This window comes from Notamacropus eugenii, chromosome 5 (genome assembly GCF_028372415.1).
Source record: "Notamacropus eugenii isolate mMacEug1 chromosome 5, mMacEug1.pri_v2, whole genome shotgun sequence".
NCBI classification, from domain to species: domain Eukaryota; kingdom Metazoa; phylum Chordata; class Mammalia; order Diprotodontia; family Macropodidae; genus Notamacropus; species Notamacropus eugenii.
Genome location: NC_092876.1, coordinates 336318365 through 336346086, shown reverse-complemented (window position 1 = coordinate 336346086; position 27722 = coordinate 336318365). Strand labels below are relative to the sequence as shown.

At 39.7% G+C, this 27722-nt stretch overlaps 1 protein-coding gene across 3 annotated transcripts; it reads right to left on the bottom strand.

Annotated features, from left to right (window-relative positions):
- On the bottom strand, positions 1 to 26764 carry TFRC (transferrin receptor). 3 transcript variants are annotated; one of them, XM_072613677.1, is made up of 19 exons: positions 26565 to 26764; positions 21868 to 21936; positions 20764 to 20974; positions 19968 to 20187; positions 15810 to 15956; positions 15509 to 15602; positions 14636 to 14758; positions 13261 to 13359; positions 12677 to 12816; positions 11857 to 12011; positions 10853 to 10972; positions 8034 to 8119; positions 7417 to 7480; positions 6768 to 6835; positions 5585 to 5643; positions 5277 to 5358; positions 1946 to 2167; positions 1443 to 1583; positions 1 to 541 (listed from the first exon to the last, which is right to left on the bottom strand). In XM_072613677.1, the coding sequence occupies exons 2-19, from the start codon at positions 21901 to 21903 to the stop codon at positions 299 to 301; spliced, it is 2310 nt and encodes a 769-aa protein (XP_072469778.1). In that variant the 5' UTR covers positions 21904 to 21936; positions 26565 to 26764; the 3' UTR covers positions 1 to 298. The 3 variants fall into 3 exon arrangements, with proteins under 3 accessions (XP_072469778.1, XP_072469779.1, XP_072469780.1); XM_072613678.1 differs by lacking the exon at positions 26565 to 26764 and adding an exon at positions 26232 to 26416; XM_072613679.1 differs by lacking the exon at positions 26565 to 26764 and adding an exon at positions 25737 to 25840.
- Between the last annotated feature and the right edge of the window lie 958 nt (positions 26765 to 27722).

The window sequence follows — 27722 nt, the reverse complement described above, 5'->3', positions numbered from 1 at the left end:
GCTGGGAGAGGGAGTTAGTTAACACTGCAAATAACCTTAATTAGAGCCTACAGATTAACTAGAAGGAAGAGTTTTAACAATTTTTCAAGAGACTGAGTTCAGTTTGGCAGGGGTATAAAACATTCTACCTGGCATTAAGTACAAGTACCTACTTTGTACTAACTGCTAGGCAGGATTTAACTCTTTTTAACAAGGCTTTTAACTTTTATAGTCCTGATGAAAATATTGGATAAGACCAGTGATGATTTTTGAGGACTACACTGCCTTATGGCTCTCAGATGAGTTGTGGGAATTTCACCTAAAATTCATTGTCTATGTCCCAAATGTTACCAGCCAGTGAATTTGCAGCCCCCTGAATTGTCCAGGTAGCAAGAGCTAACTGGTTTCTGAACAGTGTTTCATTGAAGTTACTATCTTTATTCTTCAAGAGTTGCAAATGGTTTAACAAAGCTGAAAGAGTATGAGAGCCAGATCCCCAGAATATATGACGAAAAGGAGTTTCCTTTGGAGAGACATAGGGAGAAAGAAGGCTGTATTCCACCTAGAAGATAAAAATTAATTAATATTAACAATTAATATTAAGGTATATTAATCTGGAAGCCACAACTTCTAAAAAACCTATAAATTTCAAAAGACAAGAATTCTGAAAGAACTGATGCTACTAGTCTCCTGACAAGAAAGGAATCAGACTCATGATGGAAGATAATACAATTTTAGACACTGTCTAGGTGGAAATTGATTCTGCTTTACTATGCATCCCTCCCCACTCCCTTTTCCAAAGATAAAACAGTCAAGCAATATAACAATATAATCAAAACAAAAAGTGCTATTATTATGAAATAAGTTAGCTATCTGGCTAGCAATTTTAATTCTAGATTTGATCTACACTGTTTTATTATTTGTTTTATTTCTTTATTTTTATTTTATTTATTTTATTTCATTTTTAATTTAATTTATTGTTTTATTTCATTTTATGCCATAGAATTGCAAAGATGCAATATACAATAGATCCAAAAGCTGAAACAGAAGCAGGCACAAATATCTACATCTACAGGATGAGGTCCTTAGCCCTGAGGCAGGATCATGTATTAGGCAGTCAATATACTGGGTGACCCAAAATTCACGAGTAGCTTTAAATGATTAAAGTTTACATTTACAGAAACTCTAAATCTTTATGGCTTTATAGACTCATTTTTGAAATTTAAGAATTTCTAATGCAAATAGTGAACCCACTTACACAGACAAATAAATCCACTCAAGAGTTCACCTGCTGTGTATAGAGAAATCCTATTTTACCTACAATCCAAGATGGAGCTCTGGGCCTACCATTTCCCACCTGTCTCTAAATTCAATGCCTAGTTCCCAGGTCCTCTCTAGTTCAAGACTGCTGGATTTTCTTAATTCTGTAAATGAAATCATTTTACCAAGGATAAGTTACTTACTTTCATGATACGATCATTGATTTCTCTATTAACAAGCCTGTTGGCAGTATCTGATCGATAAAGGTCATTTGTGAGGTCATGAGTAGCCCTGCTAAAGTCCCCACGAGCAGAGAACATCCACTGAAAATTCAGATTCAGACTCTGAAACAGATAACACAAAGTTCACAGTCTAAATGGGAAAGTACTCTGCTCAAAGTCCATTACCAAGGACTTAAATAAGCCCTCCCATTTCTGGACAAGATCAAAGCATTTCCCCACAAATTTAAGCACATGACATTGAAAACTTCACTCATTTCAGTCAAGTTCTCTCTACCTTTCAGACAGCCAACCTAATAGACAAGAGAACTTTTGTGGAATTAAATACTAGATTTGCCCTAGGGATTTAAGGAGTACATAAGTATAGCAGTACTTAAATGTTTCTCTCATTTCGAAACATTCAAACTTCCCAAGACCTAAAAACAATACAAGGTTTCTGAAAACTAATACCTGACAAAGAGACGTACCTTTAACTCTGATTTGTACACCAAAAGCTTCCTGACAAAGTTGAATAATTCTTCATTGTACCTTTCATAATCTAGGTACAACTCATGGTCCCGGGTAAGCCTAATCACCATTTGGACAGCCACTTCTGCAGCTGCAGACATCAGACCTTCTAGTTGAGGAATCTCATTTATCAGTCTATCATAAGTATCCAGTTTGGTGTCCAAATATCGGTAAGGTTTACTCTAAAAAAAACCCCAAAATCTGATTAATGGAAAAACAGTTTCAGGAACCTTGAATTTAGGTTTTATTTCTAAAGGAAATAATTTCTAAGAGAAACTGAATATTTAGTAAAAATTGCTAAGGGAGGGGTAAGAATGACTATTGGTCATTTTAACATGCATTTACCAACTGTTTACCTGTATGCCAAAAATGAAAGCACCTGACCTCAAATAGCTACAATTGTGGCATTAAGATTGCCAGTTGATGGTAACAGAAAGGGAAAAAAGTCTAGGACCTCAAGGCTACTATTCTCCTGGAAAGGAAAACACCAATACTGTTAAATACAAGATGCACAGAGTAAATGATGGGGAGGGCCCTAGAACCAAAGGGACCAGGATAGGTGTAATGGAAGAGATGTGCTCTGAAGGAAATAAGGGATCCAATGAAACAGAGGGGAGGAAGCCCAGCACTCCATGTCTGTAAGACAAGTCTAAGCAAAGGCATGGAGACATGAGATGTACTGTTGTGCCCAGGAAACAGTAAGGCAAGTCTGACTGACTGGAACAAGAACTCTAAAAAGTGTCTGAATTATTCTCTAAATCAATTTGGAATTATGTTCAAAAAGTTACTAATAGCTAGATCACAATTAGGTCAATACATCAGAGACCAAATAAAGGGGAAAAGGACCCATGTGTACAAAAACACCCCCACCTCTCTGTACTATGTTCGGAATCTTTCCCCCTGCCTCTCAATGTGGGTATTGTTATTCTCAGCTTTGATAAAGGTGGGTGTCCTCTGACCAACATGCTGCGACTGCTCAATTTCACTCCTAGATCAAGAGTTCTGAGCTTTTTTTGTGTCACGGACCCCTCCCTCCCACTGTAAGAATAATGATTTTTAAATGTATGTAAAATATACAGGATTACTAAGAAACCAAGAGTGTTGAAATATAGTTTTCAAAAATTTTTAGAAAGTATTACAAAACCCTGAATTCTCTCCACAGAGGACTTTTTTCTTCTACTAATTATTCAAAGGCCACTTTAGACAAATTTTACAGATGAACAGACAGACACTTGGAACTTCTAAGGAAAGTTCAGCACTTGCTCATATTCTTTAACCCCATACATATACTGACCTACTCTCCAGTGACTTCATTTTGGTTTCTCATTCTCAGCTTTGTAAACATATCTCTATTCCATTCACCCAAATTCCAAGTTCCAACTGGGATTTCAGGCACCTGGGGTGTGGTGAGGGAAGGGCAGACTTGGGAAGAGAGCTCAAAATACAAGGCCATGTAAAGAAGAGATGCCAAGACTTTTATGGGCAGAGCCTCCTAGAACTGCTCCCCCAGGTGGGGGAGGACAGGGTTAGTACAAGAAAAGCTCACTTGAGGCACAAGAAAGTCTCGGGACCTCACCTGTGCCAACATGTCAGGCTATCACGATAGTCAAAACAAGGGAGTCCTGGCAATGAGATAACCATCTTGAGATAACCAATGTGGAACTGTCAGATAAATTTTCAACCTCTCCAGGTTACCATCCAAGAGAAAGCCCTGGTCTCCCTGCCCTAGCTGTGGTTCTGGGCTACATCTCTGATGTAGCCCACCAAGGGACTATTCTCTTAGGGCTTAAATATAATGCTCTTTGCTGACTCAAAGTTTAGTCACTATACCACCACTGTCCATATTAAGACAGATTCATTACCAACTTAACAGTCTCTCATTTTGCCTAACATTATCTACTGGGTCTATTAATCTGCCATTTAAATGTTGCTGCCTTTGCATTACTCTATTTTCCCCATTACTTTTTGCCTCAGACTTTGAAATTTTCTAGCTTTGTCTTCTCACCTCCCAACAACCCTCCCCATTCCTGTTTGGCCCCAAGAATCCTGCAGTTCAGTAAAACCCGTAAAACCAATCAATGCATCAGGTTTGTCTCACCCATTCCCAGCACTGCAAAGAAAGGCACTTTTAAAAAATCTCTTCTCTAGAGGCAATCTTGAATTTACTTTCATAAAAAAAACTTCCATAGAGGCCACGAATTTACTCGTTTCTCCCTCCCAAGTACATCAACTTTCATATTTCCTTTCATAGAATTTTCTCCTCTCTAGTTTTCAAAAGTTGCTCCTCTACCTTTCCACCCCAAATCAATCTATCAAATCTGAACTCATACTCTGAGCTTTTCACCAAAAGAATCCTCCTTTCTGAAGGTCAAGCCAGGGGAGAATGAACTTTCCCTGCTGTTCCATACTACTTTCAGTTTCCTTAAAAAAATATCTTATCTGTGTTGTAGACAATACTTGAAACTAGGTCTTCCCAATTTCCTAAGGCTGGTTTCTCCTCCGTCTATAGCATAATGATTCTTAATTTAACATTTATATTTATATAAGCTAAAAATCGGCTTCAAGATCCTTTTAAAAGCAGAAGTGAATGAAAATGTTCTTGATATAAAACTTGGAAGTATTTCCTACTCAGTAAAGAAACTGTAAATGATGACCAAATGGCATCAGTCAAGATGCCAACTTTATCAATTTTATCAACTATGCTATGCTACAGTTTTAAGCTGACTAAACTTTCCATTATTCTAACCATTCAACAGAAGTATTTGCTGAGAATGTACCATGGGGGAAAAAAGGGGAGAGGAGATTCAGCAATGTGGGACCTACAGGATCTTAAACTATTTCAAAAGTCTGGCACTGGCTAAGAAACATAAAGGTATATTGTAATACAGTAAATGTATTGTAAATGAAACTATAATAACTAATATAAATGATCATAATAATTTTGTATTTGACAAATGAAAAGACTGAAATTTTTGGGATAAGAATTCATTATGCAACAAAAAGTGACAGAAATTTGGGTATATATCAATATATGATACCATACACACACATACATATACTCATATACTATATTTGTATACATACCATATATACAATATATAATACCATATATAATGTCAAGACAAGGAACAGAGATAGTATAATAGCTACCATTTCTACAACACTGTGTTGCCAGGCACTGTAGAAAGGATGTATGAAAAAAATCTATTTTTATAGTACATGTATACTATCAAAGTGACCCAAGCTGTTGTTCTGGTTTGTTTTTAAAGGAAAACTCTCAAACAAACCTACCTCACAAAAACGGAATGAAACTGATGGGATTCCAGAATAGGCAAGAAAAGGGTAAGCAGCATTTTCCATTGAAAGTGGTTCCCTGTAAGGAAACCAAATATTAACCATTATGACTAAGAATACCTCTACAGCAAGCATTTCCCTCTAAACAGTTTTAGTGAAATGATACACTGGAGTGGCCCATTAAAAAAAAAAAAAGCTGTTTTAAACCATAATATTTTAATACAGTGCCAATAAGGAGCCTTCAGCTGATAGAATTAAGCTGGTGGGCCATTTTGTTTCTTCATTTAAGTAGCACTGAAACTTACACCTCACTGATCCAGTTAGTGTCTCTGAAGAGAGGCATTCTTCTAATTGGATGGTTTACCTGTGTGCAAGAAAGAATAAACTTACATCAGCTTCAGCTGAAAGCTGTCTGTGCTCAGGCAAAAGTATCAGCAATTTTTAGAATTTCTAACCAAGATTTTAACCAAGATTGAAGAAGATGTAAATTGTTCAAATTTTCATTTCACTGATATCCTTTTAACAAGGTTCATTTATTTATTAATGTAAAAAAATTTAATTCTAATTCTCCCTACAAGTTCTTTTTCAAGGAATTACTGATCTCTTTACAAGAGTCATTATTCCACTAGACACAAAGAGACTAAACACAAAAAACTTGCTTGGATAACAGATACAAGGTTCTTTGCTAGTTGTCCCCCACTCACCTCTTGATAAGTTTAATTCATTTTGCAATTAATAGAATTTTTACAAACTAAACCATGGTGAGCATTTATCCAATCCCAAAATATAACCTTATATTTTTCTTCTCTAATCTATTTTCAAAAATTTAGTATGGCATTTCACTTCCCAGCTCAAAGCGGTTCCTTACAGGTGAAGGAACTTAATACCAGGGTCCTAAACAACTTCCTCCTAACCATCCATCCAACCTAACTGGCTTGGCTACTTGGCTATTCTAGAATGTACTTTCTGCTTCATCTAAACTAGTTCCTCTAAGTGTTCATTTCTCATCTCCATATTTTTTTTTTCACTGGTGTTCTCCATCTGGAATGCCTAAAACCTCCTACAGCTAATACTAATCCTATTTTTACCCTACTTTTGTGAAACCTTGAACTAACCAAACCTGTAAGGTCCTTGTCTAACCTACTCAGTACTTTTTTCAAATAAATATTAGAAATCAGACATGATCTGACGATGCATATAGTACTTGGCATATAGCAGGGAATCCCATTATTTACTGATTAGCATGTAGGGGAATCTAAGTGAAAAGTTACTCCTATTTGTAAATGCAGTTTACTATTATGTGCATTGTGATCAAATTTGGGTCACAACATCATGGTGCTGTAGGAAACTGCTGGAAGTATTCATTGCTGAGAAGGTGCTACACTGACAGACAGAATGTCCTCACCTGGTAGTTCCCTGTATTGATAAAATCAGTGCCTAACTATTCCAATTAACAAACTATCCAAATCACCAATTTGAAGGACTCACCTCTTTCATGATTTTCTCCATGAGTGTATACAACAATGGACTTGCAGAGACTTTGAAGTTACTTGAACCTGTAGAGTCAACAATTACTTATTTCCACAGTAACTTTTGACTTACTATAAACTAGTTTTAATGGCATTTCTATATATTCAATTTTAAAGTGATTTTTAAAAAAGGCTTCATAACCTAAATCAAAAACTTAGTAAATCAATTACAGAAACAGGAAAAAAATGACCAGGTGTCCAGTAGTGATTTTCATTACTGTTTTATTAGTCTATGCTAAAACTCTGACCTATGAGAAACCATACTGAATACTTTCAGAAGTCAAACCAACATCTTTACCTAAGCAAGTATGTATGACACAGACTAACAGAACATAAGTCAGAAGCCCAAGTACATCTATTTTATATGGAGTAACTTGAGCAATTTAGTGACCAAATGTTGAGGTCATTTAATTTTGCTGTTGCTCAGCAAACCCTTAAAGTGATGGCTGTAGGCTTGAATGCTCCTCAAAGTTACTTATACAAGATGTGAAAATGGAGAATTTAGAGCTGTTGGTGACATTTTATACATAAAACCTCCCTGAGGTTACCTTACTCGCACTTCACATTACTGCTACCCCCTGGAAATCTGTTGAACATAGTAAGCTTACCAACAACAGCAGTGTCCAGATTGATATAAGTAACAGCCTTTAGATGCAACGTGGTAAGGTAACCCTAAACAAGGGGAGAACAGAAGCAAACATTGTGACTTGTAACAGTAATTTAAATGGAAAGATCTTTCTCATCCATTAACAGGCCCAGGCTTAAATCACATGGAAGCTGAAGTCACATGTGGTGGGAAGAGCTTGCTGAAGGGGTGGAGCAGATCTGGGAGGAAGCTGGTCAGAGCAGTCAGAACTGAGGGAGGGAGAAGAGGTAGACAGCTTAGGCTCAAAAGAGTGTGTTGGTTTGTGGGAAGCCTAGCCTAGGGAATGCTTGGGAATGCTACTGTCCTCTTTATTATTATTGAGTATAGATTTTTTGTTGCTGTGATAGATTTGGCTTTCTGGTGTCTGAATAAATGTTTTGTTTCTGTCTTCCATGTGCAGTGTCTGTTGTATTTTGCAATCACTTTGGGGCTACATGACTACATAGTATTGTTTAAGAAAAGAGTTCAGTTTGAAATGAAAAGGTTGGTATTTCTGCTAAATATCAACATGTCTAGGTTAACCAGTATCATTTAATTAAGAACTCAACTGGAGAACATCATTCAGTAAAGACAGCATACCTCTAGCCATTCAGTGGCACCAACAGATCCAAATTCTCCACCACTCCAGCTGGCAAAGACAATGCTTCTTCTGGGTTTATACTCATCTGAAGAAAAAATATAATTTAATTTAAGTTTTGTTCATTCTTTTTGTATTTGATTTTAGCTGTTCCCTAACAGACTGCCTCCCTCCACTGAATTCTACACTTGAGGAGGGATGTATAGGAGAAAGTCATAAAACAAAACTGACCAAGTTTGACAACGTACATATACCCAGAATCCTCTACCAAGAAGTATATCTTATCTCTTCTTCGGGAACAAGATTATAGTCATTTCAACAAATTTGAATCTGATTCCCTGAGAAAAGGATAATCCTAAATTTCACTTAGTCCTTAAAAATTTAGTTTAGAATAAAGTAAGAGTATATACCTTAGACACTGTAAAACAGACAAAGTAATTTAAAGTCTGCCAGTAACCACTGTCCAGTTAGATAATAAACAGACTGGCTCTAGGTGTCATGCTAGCAGGTCTTAATACAGATAGTTCAATTGAATGAAAAGACTGTCCCTGCCCTTAAGGAGCTTATACTAATTGAGGGGAGACATTGCAGACTTAAGAGGCTTCAGTTCATTGCAGATACTTGGGGTACTGGGTCTGTCACAGTCAAGGATCTTGGCAAGAAATGGTAAGGCAGATGACACCCAAGCGACTCCAAGGACCAGAATGAAATGGGGCCTGAGATTGACACTGACAGTAGGGAGGAAGAAGTGTTTTAGCAACCAGCTGGGTCAAGCATCTGGTGGGAAGGTCCAGTATCTGGCTTTTAAGGTAGTCTTGATGGTTAAGTTGCCTTTTAGAGAGGGGGAAGGGAAGGTCCCTTAGCTTCCTGTGGTGAAACTCCATTGCTTAAACAAATTCTAAAATTTAATTCTAAATTCACTGAAGACAGAAGCTTCTGCTAAAGTACCTGGATGTCCTATGCTGAATGAGGATCACACCATCAATTTTTGCCATGACACTATCCTTATCTTTTCATGACCATGATGCTATCCTTATCCTTTTCATGACCAAAAGGCTCAATGAACCGTTTTACCATTTTTTCACCCTATAAAAAGGCAGCTAAAACGTAACTTCCTTCATAACCAGCTGATCAGTCGGTCAACAGCTAAGTATTTCACATCTTCTACTTCATCAAGAAAAAAATTGAGGCCATTTTGCCAAGAGTACCCTCTTCTCGTCTCCTATCAAGCAGATATCTGTACCTTCACCTGAAGGGGTTGCTTGCTTTTCTCTTTTTACTAAAAAAATTTCTTCTACACGCACCTTTGATCCCATCCCATCTTCAGCAGGACTGCAGATCTTTCTTTCATCTTGGGTGCTTCTTTATTATCTATAAGCATGCCCACAGTCTGCCCCACCCTTAAACTCTCATTTGATCCATCCATCCCTGCTAGGTACTGGTGGCTAAACTCTTTGAGAAAGCTTTCTACAACTGGTGTCATACTTCCTTTCTCACTCTTCTAAACCCTCTGTAGCCTAACTTTCAAATCTCATCATTTCACCAAACCTGGCAACAAACTCTGAATTGCCAACTCTCCTGGCTTCTTCTCAATGTTCCTCCTTCTTGACCTCTTTGGCCAAGCCTTTGAGGCTGTTGGCTCATCCTCTTCCCCTGTATACTCTAGGTTTTCATGGCATTGCTCTCTCCTGATTCTCCTGACTGCTCCTTCTGTGTCACCTCAGCTCCATGACTATGTCCTGGGCTTCTCTTTTCCCTTTGCATGCACATACACACGCAAGCAAGCACACATGCACACGCGCGCACACACACACACACACACACACACCTTTTAATTTCAGTGGAATGAATTATCATTTCAATGAAGCTAAAGCATTACCCACTCTCCTCATCTCCACTCTCACATCATGAATTGTCTTTTAGACAAATTGAACTCAAAGTCCTGGACAACAGATGAACTGGAAATCCCAAACTCAGACTGTCTAAAACATTATCTTTCCTCCCAAGTCTCCCCCGCTTCTGTTTCCCGATTACTGCTGAAAACAGCTCCCTTGCTCCAACTCACCAAATCTCCCAACCCTAGTGTCATCCTAGACTTCTTTCCTCTCAACTTCCCCCATATCCAATTTGTTGCCAAGATTCTATCTTCACAGTATCTCTTGAATGTGTCACCTTAAGTCCACTCGAAACAGCCAACTCACTGGTATAGGCCCTTATCACCTCATACCTAAACTGCTCTAATAGTTTTCAGGTATAGCCAGTGATCTCACTAAAGCACATGTCACAGACTCCCCTGTACTCAAACAACTAGAAAAATCTTTTACTTAGCCTATAAAGATCTTCATAATCTGGCCTCCTTATGCCTTCCCAGTCTTCTTACCCATTACTCTCTTCCATACAAGTTCTACAAGAGGTCTTTCCCTTCTGAGATTATCACCCATTTACAGTGTATTTATCTTATGTATGTAGTTCGCATGCTGTCTCCTTAAGTGTATGAGTTCCTTAAGGTCAGGGACTTTCTGTGTAACCATAGAACTAGTAAGTGCTGAGTAAATGCTTACTGGCTGAATATTAAACACAACGTCCTTCATTGCTAGTTGATCAAGAAAAGCATTGAAAAGGAAAATTCTCATAGTTCCACCTACAGAAACAGATTTCCTAAGAGTTTCCAAATTCAAAAAGAAATATGTGAAACTAGCCAAGATTCAGCCAAACATTCTATGAAATTCTTGGAATACTGAGTTCCATGTTATAATTAAAATGCACAACTATAATTAAAGGTCGCACTTTGTACATTTTGTTAGTCCTGAAGTAATTTTACCTTTAGACACCAAGGAAGAATATGCACGAGCAATCTCCAATAGAAGAGAGGTCCCAACAAGAGATTTGGCAACTCCAGGGCCCCAGGCATCCCTCTGAGCCCCTATGACAACGTAGCGATCTGCAAACAGAAAGATCATATGGAATTTATGCCTAACTCAATTGTCATACAGTTCGTAAAGGTTGGATAGAATTTAAATCTGAGAAGAATTGAAAGATCTTGAAAACAAAATAGACTTTTCAGGAGAGATCTGTAGAATACCACTCTACCACAAGCTGGGACTATCTGTACTCTGGGAGAAAAGACAGCAAATTAGGGTGATGCCGGCCTTACAGCCCTACACTTGTGATACTATGACTCCCTACACAGCCCCATCTATATGAACAAGACATGCTTCCTGAAAAGATTTTTTTGTGGAACACAGATCAAGTAACTTTAATCTATGTTATCATAGATTATGATGACATGAAATGATTATGATTATAATGATGTGAAAGTCTAAAGAAACTCCTAAGCTGATATCTTTGACTAATTAAAAGACTAGAGTCCAGGAGACTTGGCAAGGAGTCAAAGGCTAAGTATTTTATTGTCAACTCTGTATAACCGGAAGGGATAACAGGTACCGAGCTGTTAGTGTTTCCTTTCACTTGCTAATTTACCAACAGGTTCAGAAGCAGCTATTTCTCTAGCTCCTACACACTGGAAACCATAATGTCAAATAATGTATTTGAATTAAAAGTTTAAATTCCATTCTGATTTAGGTAGTTCTTAGTAAAAAGGAATGACTCATCAATATATCCAAGCTTCCTAGAATGTTACCAAATTCTCCCTACTAAAAAGAAGTAAACTAAAACTGTAGGAGCTGCTATGTAAGCAGCAGCAGCAGTAGCGTGCATATGCCAGAAGTTCATCTGGGAAAACTAATACTTCTAAAACTTAAGCCTCTGAGTACTGTTTTTAAATACAATTATATTGATAAAGAGAAACACCAAAGAAAGCCTTACCTGGCTCATCGATGCCTTTGACAACTCCAAAGACGTTGAGCAGTTTTCTTTCTTCCAGTACATTGTTGACAGTAAGTCTCACATTCACTTTTGAGCTTATTTTACAGCTACTATCTCCAATCCAGGATGGGGGACAGTCCTCTCCCTGCATTTCACTAAAATGGAAGGATAAAGATATGACAGCCCCTCCTTTCTGCCAAATAACTATCAGTCATATAGTGTTTGATGACGTCAGACCTTGGAGAATGAGAGCCATTTCTTAGCACTATTCTCCTCCTTCCTCAAATTCTTATTTACTTACCTATATACATACTATTTCACTATTGTCTTTGTGCCTAACAAAGAGATTCTTGAATATAGTATAGACAAAGTTAGGAAAAAGACCCAGAACAGATAAGATGGAATTTAACAGGCACAAAGAAAAATTCTATGTTTACTTAAAAAGCCTATGGAGAGGGAAGATCTGGTCTGACAACAGGTCACAAAAAAGACACTGGGCTTTTATTTAAGTATAAACTTCACCCTGAAACACAAGCATCATTAATTTGGAGCCAAAAGGACCTTAGAAGTTGTCTTGTCATTTCACAAATGAGAAGAAGATTTTGCCAGGGCAGTAACTAGCTGGTTTCAAAGCCAGCAATTCTTTCAACTTACTATAAGACTGAATAATGGCTTAACATAAGTCATTTTGAAATAGACCAACCCTATCTTTCATCAAAACCCTTAGTTTTTCTGTTCTCCCCAAATCTACAAACATTTACACTCTCTCAAGAGTCCATCCCAAATCTCCAAAATTATATCTTACACAAAGACAACTTACCCAAAGAGTTTCGATGCGTGACTTCTAGAAATTGTTTGGACGGGAATATTAGGTAATCCAGATGACTGTGATGGTGGGAACTGAGTGTGATTGAAGGAAGGGAATCCAGGTGTAAAGGGGTCACCTGTTCCTAGATGAGCCTGTTAAAAACAAGATAAACTATCATTTCAAAAGTATCTATACACTATGATCAGGCATATCTAATTAGACCACAGTCCCAGACGATAGATGAGTGATTTAGCAATATCTAGGGACTTAGATTTAGGAAAAGGAATCCTTGATTTGTACACATGACCTGTGCTTCCATTTCAAGATGGAATATGCCTCATCTTTCACGTTTATGGACAACTCTGTAAAAATCAGATAAAACTGCCAAGATGACACTTTTCTCTATTTTAGAGAATTACCAACTAATTCACAAAAATCAGAGTCAGAGCTCTCAAAATCCATCTAATCTTCTGGTCTATAAAAGATTATAACTTTCAGAAAGATCCCATATACACTGCTCCATTTCCTTTGATGCAGATCAAATCTAACAACTTCTGGAGAATATTCATCCAGACAGAAAAGAAAAAAAAACTTACATGTCCAAAAGGTACAACATCTGCTTCAATGATATCAAAATCAGAACGGGCAAGGTATATCAAGACACCGACTGCTTCATAGGCTTGAGCATTTGCAACCTGAAGAAAAATGATTCATATTTAATTTTGGCATGTTAGTTTAAATGTGGCTGACTTTTCCAGGGTTAAAATGCTTGGTTTTAAGTTTCTACAATGGTACAGGGCTTACATTTCCAACTAAGACGATTATGATGTCCTGAATTGGCCCAATGGACAGGACTGATACCAACAAAAGTAGAAGGCAGAAATTCAGCTCAATGTAAAGAAGTTAAAAGTGATGAGAACTGTATGTCTACATGTCTTTAAGAAAAAAGGGCTAGGGATACAAAGAGGCAAAAGACAGTCCTTACCCTCAAGAAATTTACAATCGAATGGAAGAGACAACAAGGCAAACAAATTACACAATGCAAGCTATATACAGATAGGAATATTGGAGATTTATGACAGGGGTCAAATTGTTAGGCCTAGCTAAGAGCTATGGGGGGATGGAAAGGAGAAGAGAGGACTCCAAGATGACTAGGGTTGTGAGCCTGAGGAACTAGGAGAGGGCTATTACCCTCTACAGCACTTGACCACAGGGCGACACATGTTTAACTGATTATCACATTTCTTGCCTTCCCAATGAGTGGCAGAGGAAAGGGAGGGAGAGAGAAAATTTGAAACTTTTAAAGAAGTTTAGAATTTTTACGTTAAATATAAATTCAAAAAATAATACAATAAGAAAGTACAGTGATAGCCCAGAACTGCTCAAGAGGTAAGCTGGACAAGTAGGACAAAAGGTAGAAAAGCAAAGCTAGCGAGTGCAAAGCAGGCTCCAGAGGCAGCCAGAAACCACCCAAGGATACATGGAGTCTGATAGGCCCTATGTCTAGAGGCGGCCAGAGCAGAGGGCTCCTTTGAGCAAGCTCCAAGGTGGGAGCTTGGCAGTGCCAGGAAGCAAGGAGCAGCAGGTCAGTAATCAGGCTAGGACAAGCGAGGGGCTGAGATCTCTTAAATCTGGTCTAAAATGCCAGTGAGGACCCTGAAGATTCAGCACTCTGAACCTCAAAGATCTAGGGGGTCCTTCCAGATGTCAAAGGCAACACAGGGGATCCAAGGCAAGACCAACCACCTCACCCCAAAAGAATACCAAGTCAGAGCCTGGAATTGGCACAAAGCCCTAATTCGTGAATAAATCAAAACACCAACCGGTATGATAATTATTGTAGTTCTAGAAATTGACAAAAATGAACAAGTAAATAAATGCAATGACTGCAGAGACTTAAGATGTCTTCAGAACTAGTTTTACTAACAGCTCTTCCCTCCCTGGTGTTATCCTAACTAATAACCTACTTACCTTCTCTGCAAAAGAAAGTTTCCCAGCTCTAAGTAAAACCACAGATCCACTTATGGTAACATTTCTTGACTTTAGGTACTCAAAGTCATCTTTGGAGCCATAATTAGCATAAACTAGTGTACCCTAGAAAGAAAACAGTTGTTTCAAGTCACTATTTTAGTAGGATAACTCTATAAGCTAAATAATTCTTTATTGTACTGGTGGTCAACGGAGGCTACCATGAGAGTTCCAAAGTGTAAAGGAAAGTATTTATTCAAACACATATCATGAATAGAGTGACAGCAATACTTTGAATATGGCAATATTGTATAAAATGGATCTATATGCTAAAAAAGAAGCATGTAGGCATATTTTATAGTAACAGCTTATCTGATTAAATTGTAGCTTTTCTGAAAGTTTAAACTTACAGAGAGTAATTAAGATGCTTTAAAAATTACTGGCAAATTATCTTTACACTAAAAGTTCTAGGGGACCACCTGGAGCATGATTCTGCTACTGCAGAATGAATCATGGGCAGTGCTGTGAAAAATCTACTTTCTGAAAAACTATGGTGAAAGAAATTAGCCACCAAAAATGCAACATCCATGCCCATAAAGTTTAGGTTATTTGTTCACAAAGTCTAGTACTGTTTTCTTAAGTTCATATTTGTAATTAAGTCCATGTTTATAATCATTGCATAATATTCACATTTTAATTTTTTTGCATATAAGAACTGAGTTATCACAAGGAAGCATTGAGGTATAAATCTAGTGATAGATAGCCAGGCTTGACAGATCTCCAGAATAAAAGCTCTCTTACAGCCAAAACCAAAGCCAACACAAAATAGGGTCTTAATAATTTAAGTTTGAGTTTTCTATCTCATGACTCACTTACATTTGCTGTTGAATTGTCACTGTATGCCACATAACCATCTACAGACTGAGTGTATCCACTGTCATTCAATATGGTCACTGAGTTCTGCGAACCACTAAAAAAAAAAAAAAAAGTTTTGTACCAAAACATTCTAGAAAGAATGAAGATGCTTTAAAATAGTTAATGTTATGATTATGTTACAATCTGTTATGATCTCTAATAGAATTTTGGCTTATTAGCATAAGTTAGTGTTTACTTAAGATAAAAGGGTTTCACATTTTAAGGCAGTCCCTTTGCAAAATTCTCACTGTGGTCAACATACCTGCCTTTGACTTGTAATCTAACATAGTGTTTATCTTTCCAGACTTTGTCCATTTTTAGGTCTCTCCATTGCTGATAAATAAAATATCCAAGCATCTCATCCTCTTTCGAGCCAGCCTCATGAGAAGCATACTTCTTACTCAAAATGCTAGAAAGAAAGGTCATTCAAAATTCAACTTAGTTTTGGAAGAAAAATGAAGCAAATGTAAATCATTTGAACTCAAATTTCAGACTACAAATCTTTTTCAAGTTCTTGAAAATGGGTTTACACAATATCTACTTCACAGCGCCAATTTTGCCCCAACCTTCTATTTCTCTTACTGTTGGAGCACTTCAAAGAAGCTAAATGTAGGCCCTTGTTGACTCTCACACACCCCACTGGGACTGCCTTTCCACAGGCAGTCACCTTGTTCAGTCATTACCTTCCCCTATCTTTCTAAGGTTGCTTTATCCTAATTACTAATTACATTCTCATCTTACTTTAAAAGAGCAGGTAGAAAAATTCACGATAGATGGAATATTCAGTGCTTGGGATCATATCTAGTTTTAGATGATCAATCCCCAGAAGTCAAGTTACAGATTTCTAAAACTATTCTAGTTTTAGCTCTAATATCACCTCTTATTAACGGGGGAAAAAACGTGCTTGCTATTCTACTAACAAGAGTAGCCAATCTGCAAAGTATCATCTCCATATAATGGCTAGAATGTCTTCTGCTTTAGCACCCTCTTCAATTTCCCTGCATCTAGACTTCTCTTTCAGGGTACTGCCCATCTCCAGAGAAACTGGTAGAACCTGAATGCAGATCAAAGATCACATTTTCTTTGCTTTATTTTTCTTGGGGGTTTTTGGTCTGTTTTCTTTCACAGAAGGACTCAAAGCAGAAAGTGCTTTGTATGACATGTATAACATGTCAAATTGCTTGACTGCTCAATGTGGGGGTAGAGAGGGAGAGGGAATTTGGAAGTCGATTTGAAAAATGTTAGTTGTTTTTACATATAACTGAGAAAAAGAGTACAGACTGACTCAACATGCAACAGTAATTAAGAGAACACAGATTTAACAGTCTGTCTGGCTTTGTAGGACATGGATAGCTTAGAAGAAGAGGGGCAGGTGTGGGTGGGTAAATAAATAAATGAGGTATGAGTATGGGTATACAGTAAAGTGATGATAAAAAGTTGATAACCTATAAAGCCTGGAAAACTAAACATGAATCTGGACTTTATACATTTGGGAGTTCTAATGTTGCTCTAAAGGGAATTCAGCCTCCGTCTGCAAAGAACTCAAACTACCCAATTTTGTTCAATCATTTTCATTTGTGTAGACTCTACATGACCCTCCCCTCCCCTCATGGGGTTTTCTTCACAGATATTGGAGTGGTTTGCCATTTCTTATCCAGTATGTCCCCATTTTACAGATGAATAACTGAGGTAATGACTTGCACAGGGTCACAAAGCTAGTAAGTGTCTGAGGCTGCATTTGAATTCAAGTCTTCCTGACATGCTGGTCTGGAGCTCTATCCACTATACCACCTAGCTGCCCACAGGAAGTTCTACCTAATCATTTGTCAACTCTAAAGCTTTTCTTTACTTGATATTTTCTCCACAGAGCTGGAGGAAATCACACGAGACTGCTGGCTAGGTACACTAATCTTTTTATTTTGTCCCCTGTAAGGGATTCTTTCACTGCTCACAAAAGCTATCCCAAACCATCTCTTCAAGCCTTCCATTTTCCCATTTTCTCAAGTGAGAGCCTGACTTACTGAAAAAAACTGAGGCCATTCGCCTAGAATTTCCTCATCTCAAAACCCTGATAAATCCCATCCTTTTTCTCCAATATCTAATCATGGAGGGAGTGGCACCCTTGAATCTCAATTTCTCCAGCAGACTGCCCCCCCATAAATCATGCTCTTTCACCTTCATCTTCTACCTACTGCTTCCTTCCCTGAGCCCTTCAAAAACATGCAAATCTTTCCTTCTCCAGACTCTACTTTCCTCTCTACTATAACTCATTTTCTCAGCCAAAGTCCTAGAAAAGGACTCCTTTACTTGTTGCCTCTCCTCTGACACCCCACACCTTTGAAATCTGGCTTCCAACAATCATTCAATGCTCTCTCCAGTTGTGGATAAATGTCCCCTGCTGGTCCTTGGTTCCTCTTGACCGAGGTACTTTGCTGGACATTGGGCATTCTCCATTACCCTCTCTGGGTTCTTTCCTGGCTCCTTCTCTGCATGCCTAGCATGGCAGCTCCTTTTCAGTTGCTGTCTTATTTACATGCTACTTAACTGTCTCCAAGGCTCAGCTTTTCTATCAACTCTCTCTTACCTGCTGAGTTTATTGACTTTAATCATCATCTCTATCCATCTATCCAGCCCACAGGCTCCCAAGATCTCTAGTCATCTGTTAGACATTTCAAAGCAAAGGCCAAAGAAGTCCAAAAAGCTCCTAAGACCTCCGTCAAAAGGACCACTGTTCTTCCAAATTCCCAGGTTTATGATCCTGGTGTTATATTTGCCTCTCTGCTCTTACATCTCACATATCCAACCAGTTCCCTGCCAAACCTTGCCATTTCTGCATTTCTACATACAAAGCCCCCACCTTGGTTCCAGACCTCACCATTTCCCCTTTACACTACTACAAGAGCCTCCCAATCTCCCCCTCATCTCCTCTACTATATTAGACTATACCACTGGACTGAGAGATGGTGGGGAGGTGATGGTAAAGGTCCTTAAACCCCCATCCTTTATATTCTCTCCAACTTTCTTTTTCTGTTTCTCACATAGGACACTGACTAGGCACTGTACCCTGAAGCAGCTAGGTAGAGCAGTGATTAGAACACTTGACCTGGAGTCAGGAAGACCTTATTTTAAATCCAGTCTCAGACACTTACTAGCTATCTAAACCTGGGAAAAGTAATTTCATCTAGGTCCACCTCAGTTTCCTCAGATATAAAATGAGGATAATAGCTCCCAGGGTTGTAGTGAAGATCAAGTAATATAATTATTTGTAAAATGCTTTACAAATCTTAAGGTGTTCTATACATGCTAGCTCTAATAGCTATTATTAATCCTTGGAACCTGGTTTTTGTCCCTACCCTTCTAATCAAATCTAATGCCTCAGATGTTTTATCCTAAATTTTTAAGATAGGGTAACCTTGAAAGTCTGTCCTTGGTTTCTATGCAATGCAATTGTTTCTAGGTGTCTTTCAGTTTGAGATCTCTCCAGCCTGAGAGCACAAGCATTCTAAGATGGCCCTCTGGCTTTCCTCACTACAGTCATCCCTTCTATGTGGATCATCCCAATACGTTTCTGGTCTGAACACTTTCTTCCACACATTTCCAACTATGGATAAATGCCTACATGGAGCTACTTCATTAGTATTTCACTGTCTAAGTCCCAGAATCATACTTACTTAGACTCATTCCTTTGCAGGTCTGTTCCTCTTACATTTTTAGTTTTGATAAATGACTACCATCCTCCATTAGATCTTCTCTCATCAATTCTCTTTCTTTGCCTTAGTTCAGGTAGTTACTCTCTGTCTCACTATACTACTGCTATATTATCAATAGCTCTATTTTCCAAAAAAACAGAAACAGTTCAGCTCTGATTATGTCACTTGCCTTCCCAAGTCTTTAGCTTTAGGAATCATAATAAAACCTGTAAGTATGATAAAACTTTTTAGCCTAGTATTCAACATTCTCTACTTTCAGCCTCACACTACACCCCAGAAAGATGGACTACTCACAATTCCCCAAACAAGCCTGCTATTTTCCTATCCCCCTGCCTTGTTCACTTTTCCCATTTCTACCTGGGGAAATCCCTGTCTACCCAAGATCAAATTCTGCCTCCACAAAGCTCTCTCTGGGAAATAAATCTCTGAATTGCCAAAGTATTTTTTCATACTTCACAATGTTTAACCAAAAGAAGTAAGAGTAAGCAAAATGTAAGTGCTAATCTCCATTAGACTGCGCTTTATTCTTCATTTTGTTAATTCAACTTAGCACCTACAATGTGCAAAGGACTATGCTAGGTGTAGGGAATGCGACTGGTACTTCATACCTGAAAATGAACCTATCCATTTATTTTAATGGGTCTCTAATTAACAAGAAACAGACCCAACTGTAGATCTTAAACCAGAATTCAATATTACCAAGCTCTTACCTGACTGTGTTAACAAGATTCTTAGAATCTATTCTCTCTGACACCAGCTTTTTGAGGTCATTCCAAGATAATGCAGGTTGAGGCTCCAAGAATGGAAGGTCTTCAGGTGAATCATCCTCTTCATCTTCCTGAGTCTGCTCTGTTCTTCCACTGGAATCATTTGAACATTTAACGTTGGTTTCTAGCTGTTTACAATAACCCAAGTAGCCGACCATAAATCCTAAGGATGAACAAGAGTTGTTCTCTGAGGCACAGCTCTAAAACTATTTCCACCTAGTCATATAATCCTATTCACAAAACGTCACAGCTACAAGGGATTTTGTGGGTCATCTAATGACCCCATTTACAAATGAGTTAATGGGCAATTGTATAATTGATATTTTGAAAAAACTAAATACTTCCTAAGTTATTGCTTTTATAATTTACTTAAAATTTGTGATAAGCCCAAAGCCAAACCAAAAATAAAAACAAAACAAAAACTTACCAAAAAGTCTCACTGGTCTTAATAAAGTAGCCTATTGTATTGTACATGATTATTTAAATACCAGTGTTTGATCTTTGATTCAATTTTAGTAGTGGAACAGATCAGACATCTTGGGTGACATTTTATACAGATAAAGGAACTACTTTTCCACCTACCAAGGCCATACATACAGCCAGGACACAATTCCTGGTCTAGTATTTTCTGTAACACTAATGTTTCAATGAAACCTACTCAAGAGTTAGTCTAACAAAGCAGAAGTGGCACAAAAACGAATGAATGATGGATGATGCTTTCTAAGGGTTCCTTTCTTACCAATCAAGAAAAAGATCGTAATAGCAATAATCCCAAAGCAGATATTTCCACCAATAAGTTTCTTTTTGACGACGTGGGGACTATTATTCTCTATGTTGCTTTCACCACTGTCTTCATCTTCTGCAGCCAATTTCATTTCCACATGACTACTGTCACCATCCATTTGCCGAGCCAAACTAAAACGTGTGTATGAAAGTGGTTCTCCACTAAACTAAGGTTTAAAGAGAAACAGATAAAAAGAGGATAAAAGGAATTAGGAGTCATGTTAGGAAGGGGAAAGCACATGAATTCTAAAGTACTTTTATTTTGGCTTGATTTCCTGTATTCCTACATGTACCTAAAACGTTGCCAACTGGCCCCTCTTGTTATTCTTAGTTATACAAGTCCCATCCTTTACAAGTACCTCCTAATCCTTGTTAGGAGTTTCTTTCATGAAACATGAGCTAAAGGTCTTTTTCTTCCTGCATTCAAGGCTTTTAGAGAAAAGTGCACCGATTAAACTTATTCTAGAATAATCATCTCTTGAAGAAGGAGTTGAGCCTCCCAAAACCCAAAGTTTAATCACTTTAAAAAAAAATCTCCCCAAGGAGTTGTGGTAGCATTTGATATTCTTCCTAGTTTTATCACTACAATCCTAGCCATGCTTATTAGGAAGCATTTCCTAATGGGTCATCATGCACTGTGCTCTACTGGCCCTGGGAATGCCAAGACAAAATTTCGTTTCTACAAGAAGCAAACATGCCATCAAGGGAGAGCCTATGTAAATACTAAGTATAAAGAATGAAGACCACCTAGTGAGGAGAGATCAGAAAAGACTTCTTACAGAAAGAAGTGCTTGAGCTATGTCTTGAAGGAGGTGACTGAGTCTATTAGGTGGAAATAAGAACAGTATTTAAGGCATGAGAGCCAGTCAAAGCATATGCTGAATACTGTGGTGACAGCCAGTGGTGCAGCTGGACTGTGGACTACCATAATGGAGAATCATGTGCAATGAAATGACAAGATAGACTGGGGCCAAGTTCTCAAGGGCTTAAAAAGCCATAAGCTTTTATGCATTTAACACGCTTCAGGACTCACAAAGAACATATGTACCATAAATCTTACCAAGTTGGAGATTGCTGATCTGGCATGGTCCATCATAACTGAGCTTCTATTATCAATTGCTCCAATAACCTGATAAGGTAGAATAAGGGGAGTTATTAAGTTACAGAATTAAGGTGATGACTACTAATAGACTATGGTTCAATTATCTTGGTTCCTATAACAGATCTTAAAACCTATTTAAATAAAACCATGAATATGAATATGAAAAGTGAATATACATTCACTTTTTATTTGATCTGTGTTGAGGTAAAGGCCCTTCCTTCCTCATGAAGACAATGTCACCTAAACTTTAATGGCTATTTTAAAAATGATGAGTCCTAAAGTTTCAACAAGCATTTGATTAAGGGCTTCAGAGCAGCTAGGCAGCAGAGTGGATACTCATCTTCCCGAGTTCAAATCAAGGTTCAGATACTCACTAGCTGTGCGACCCTGAGCAAGTCACTTAATCCAGTTTCCTCATCTGTTAAATGAGCTAGAGTAGGAAATGACAAACCACTCTACTATCTTTCTCCAAGAAAACCCCAAATGGGGTCAAGAAGACTGGGATATGACTCAACAAGAAGGGCCTTAAACAGTCATTTCCCCATAATAAGGTCACTAAAGCACTAACCCAGAAACTGTACATCCCACCTCCCCTTCAAAAAAAAGCAATACTTGCAGACCAACAGAGTAACAAAAATTCACCCAAGATAGTTCCTATTTATAACTTATTGTACATGTAAGAGCAAAGGATCATGTATTTTTAAAATTTTATCTCTATGACATACATATGGTTGTTCAGTTATTTTTGGTTTGGTGATATACCAATTATCTTTTTTTAAAAACTGTACTATGAAATTTTATTTAAAAATTTTTAGGAAATAATTCTACAACTTCTGAAGTTTGGTAGTTTGATACCATAGTTATTTCAGGTCATTCTCAAAATACCAGCAAATACCTTGCATACACTATAAATATATATCTCACTTGGCTATAAAGTGAATTACAGACAGTGTCCACAATGCCTAAGAGCCTATAGACTAAAAAGGGAATCAAGGTCATTTTCCAAAGAACCTAAGGCGGGAAATGGAAAAACCAGAGTTCAAGCAAGAAATGTAATTCCTAGAAGTATATTCTCTTACTATTCTGGGAAGTGACTTATCATAGCCCCTACACTAGACCAAATCTCCAGTGCCAGAACTACCAAAAGTCACCACACCTTTAATTACGTAGCCATTTGCTTCAGAGAAAGTTGCTCTGCAGCACAGAAGTTAACACTTTTAACTGATAAACCTAGTCAAATGTCACACAGTAAAAGACTCTGAAAAGAATCATATGGTTTATGCCACCATCACAGAAACTCAAAAATGGAACAGTAGCTCAAAAATCACCTCATCTACCACAGAAATCCAAATCAGTGTGTGAAGATCTTTAGTGAGAGCAACTTTCCACTTCCCAAGACAGCTAATTCAGGTCATTTCTATTAGGAAACTGACTGAAATCACCACATTATTCCTACAGTTCTGTTCTCTAGGGACAAAAAAACAAAGTACTTGGTTCAGGATTAGTAACTCACATTTATATAGTTCTTAAATCTGAGCCATCTTGTATCCCACAGCATTCCTTTTCATAATTATCATATTCTCACATACTCTACCCTCCCCCCCATTCCTTTTACTTCTCCAGGCTATACATTCCTAGTTCCTTATGACATGGTCTTTATTCTTCCTACCATCTTGGTTATCCTCCTCTTCTGGAATCACTCTAGACCTTCCTAAAATTAAACACCCAGAAATAAATATAATATTCCAGATTTGGTTTGATCAGGACAAAATACAGGACTTCCAAATATTAAATTTCTTACTGCAGATTCAAAGTCCTAGCAATTTTTTTTCTTTTGCCAGTCACAATGTATTACTAAAGTTTTTCAACTGTCTGCAGATCTTTTGGTCATCCAACATAACAGGCTGTTTGAAAACTTTGATAAGCATATCTTAAAGGCTATGCCTCTACTAAAGTAATTATTAAAAGTTCCTAATTTTAAAAATTCAGTAACTTGGAGTCTAGGACAGTAAGGAGCATTTGGCATAGCCTTCTTCCAAATTAGTATTAGCCATCAAACCTTTTAAGTCCAGTCATTCAACTGACCCAAATCCACTCCACTGTACTACAGTCTAGCTTCCATCTTGTCCACAAGGGCAATATGAGAAACTCTGCCAAATGCTTTCATAAAAGGGAAGGTCAGCCAAGTCTACTACTTGTATTACCACTGGAAGGTCACAACCTAGCAAACCAGACTAAGAAACCAGCTTGGAAATATGTTGGAGATCTTGGGTGGGGCTCCTATACCTAGTATCAACTAGTTTCTATTATTTATAATTTGGGTGTCATTATTAAAAATGATGAAAAAAGACTACCATATAACAACACTCCATTCCAGACTACCGATTAACAAGCAATATAATGTAATGATTCCCTAATCAGGCATTGTGTTACATGCTGAGCAGATACAAACAAAAAATGAAACAACCCTTGTTTTGCATATATATATTTGCATCTAGTAGCAAATAACTCCTACTTGGGGTAAACAATTTATGTAAAAATGAACTTTCCCAAACCCAGTCGTTGACTCTGGCTTTGCTCCTATGGAGCAAGAACTACCTATCCAAGACTAGTTTTGCCAGGGTAATGAAAAGTCTTATTGTCACATGCTCCATATTCCAAGGTAAGAAGCACCACTGTTTCTATTACACAGGTACCTGGGGGGAGGGAGGAAGAGAAGTTCTGTGGCATACTACTACAGAAAACACCATTCTTAATTTGGAAGAAGCAATATGAGGAAAATTGGATGTCAGCTTTATTTCATGGTCAATGAGGTCAAATTTCTGAGCTTACAAGAGATCACTGAATTTGCAACTTGTATTCCAGACCTATCTGCAAAGCCAGAATGAAAGGTATCAGGTGTGTGAGGACTCGGGACAGCACAGCTTTCTCTTCCAACTTTCCCTGAGGCCATAGGTAGAAGCAACTATGCTGGGTCAAAGCAAAGCTTTTTTTTTTTTTTAAGTTCTCTTCACCTCTATAAAAAAACTTATAAGGTACAAGGTACAGATTTTCAGCCATTAGTGCATGTTTACTTTGCAAGCTGACTGAAATTGCAATATCAGGATCGTAAATTCTGATATATCATAAGGAAAAGAAATGTTGTACTTGAGATGTCCTTTAGATTCATATAATCCAAACTACTCAAAAAAACTTAAAATTTCAGTAGTAAATAAAAGGGTTGCCATTTTACAAGTGGCTAACAGCAAATTTGGGTGAACCGGCTAAATCCTGAATAGGAGAAATACAAGTTGTGTGTAGTGGTGGAAAAAGCACCTCCCCCCACCTATACTCCAAGGTACCGGCTAAGATCTCCCCCAAAACCTGTACCTAGGCCCATCATTCTCCATACGATATTAACAGAACGATCCTTGAAGTATATTAAACATTATAAATTAATATATTAATGCTAAAAATAAACACTTTTCCCCAACCAGACATGAAAGATGAATTCTAATCCAAGTAAGACTCCAGAGGTCTCCCCAAGAAATTGCTCATGACCCTTTTATCACTTCATCTCATAACCTGGGCCCTCACCCATCGATCCCCCCAGTTCCCTTCACAACCTGGGCCCCATCTCAGGGAATGGACGAGTAGATTAAATTAATTATTTAGCTTTAATTCTATAATTTAATTCTATAATTTAAGTAAATTAAACTCTACTATCAAACTAACTTGTTGGTTGCTCTTTTTTAAAGAGACTTCCAATATTCAGCCTGATGCCAAGGGTCCTAAACTATGAAACAATCTGAGATACCGGACCAAAAAGTCAAGTTAAAGAACAGCACCATGCGCGGGCTAGATGTCTCGGTCCCTGTACGCAGACACAAGGCGGCCCAAGCCGCAGTCCCCCAGGCTGGACTACACGCGGCCGCCCCGCCGCCCCCCAGGGGGAATGGGGGCCCCCCAACCCCGGGAAGTGCAAGGTTCCGGGCTCAAGGTCACTTCGCAGAACCTGACACTCGTTCCCCGAGGCCACTTCCTGAAGCGGGCCACGTGCTCCAGCAGGCGCGGGCACAGCGGGGGGCCTCCCTCCTCCCGCGCCCAGGACCACCGAGCCTCAGGCGCTTTCCAGCGCCCGGCTTCGGGTTTCGGGCGGTGAAGACGCGGGGCCCGGGCGTGGGGGAAGCAGGCAGGGAGCGCACGGGTCCGAGGGGGGCGTGCAGCGGAGGCTGATCGCCGGGGCTGCGGGGGAGCCGGCACCCGGGGGCGCACAGGAGGGGAGGGGGCGCTCTCCCAACTATCGAGGATCGCGCGGGCGCTTTGGGGGCGCCCCCATGCACCTGCAGTGCGCTCCGCCAGGCGCGCGCTCCAGCCCCTCCCAGGGCGGGAAGATGGGCGCACGGGGTGGGGAGCGGGGCTGGGGGAAAGTCCGGTCCCGTTCTCCTATCCCGTTCTCCGATCTCTGCGGGAAAGCCCCGCGCGGCATCCCCGGACCAGACCCGGGAAAAACGCCGGGAGGGAGGAGGACGGGACGCCGGCTTCGCTCATCCCCGCAGAACGGAGAGCCGGAGGGGAGGCCCTGCCATGGGGAGGCCCTGGGGGGGGCCCTGCGATAGGGAGGCCCTGGGAGGGGGAGCCCTGCCATGGGGAGCCCTTTGTTTCGCGTCACTCACTTCGGGTCGTCCTCCGCCGCCGCCGCTCTAATAAACGGTACCCAGCACTCCGCCGGAGCCCACGGAACCTGGAGCCTCGGGGCCGCGAGCGCCCCCCGTCCTTATAGGCTAGCCCGGTATTGCGTCACTTCCTCGCTCACGTAGGCACCTCTAGCTCTCCAAAAACCTCCCCCTCCCCCCGCCCCCTCCAGCCCGGTGGGAGGCAAAAGCCGGGACCTGGGAGGTGCGCGCGCCGGCGCGAGCAAGACGCGGGGAGGGCGCGCGGGGCCTGGAGGAGGGCCGCGGGGGTGGGGGAGCCGGGGGGATGGGCCGGCGCCGCTCTTCCGTCTTCTGCCGGCGCCCCCCTGCTGAACGTCACACTCCTCCCGCCGGGCCACCACGTGCCCGTGCGCAGCCGTCAAGCGGAGCGGGAGCTGGGCCGCGGCGCCACTCGGGCTCCCACGTGCAGCGAGCCGGGTCCTGCGGTGTAGACGGCTTAGAGCGGACGCCCCGCACCTGAGGGGCCTCGGGCGCTCCGGGCAAAGTCACACCGTGCCAGGAGCGCCGAGCTTTTCCCCAAAGTTGGATTGTGCTTGGCACCCAGTAGGTACCTAATAAACTCCTTTTTTTTTTTGCTAAATTCTATATAAGTCATGTTCTTCGAAGCATTCCTTTTCCGTATTTTATTTAATTACATATTTCCCAATTGCATTTTTAAAAACTTTAACACTCATTTTTCAAAAATTTTGAGTTCCAAATGCCCTCCCTCTCCGCCCCTTGAGGAGGCATACCCTTGAGCTATGATGCTGGTGATACGTTACCCCAAACGGTTCTTGTTCTCCTCCTTTCCTTCAGAGTCTCCAAGGCTGTGGGGTGTAATGACACCTCTCATGTCCACAGAGGTTGTCTGACTGTGTGTCGTGACTCTCCCAGCGGGTTTTCCTGCGTGGATAGTGAAGTCAAACTCCTTTGGATGATTCCAGGCCTCCCCCAAGTCTGCAGTGTTCTGGGGTTTCCTGTAACCCGCTCAGTACCCTATGCGAGCAGGAAGACTTAAGGAAATTCAGAGTCTGTGGGAAAATTCTCTTTGAGTTGGACTCTGAGCTGAATCTCTTCCATGACCCTGATGAACACCTGTGACAGGCATTTTTCTCCATGTATGATACCTGGACCAGTAGA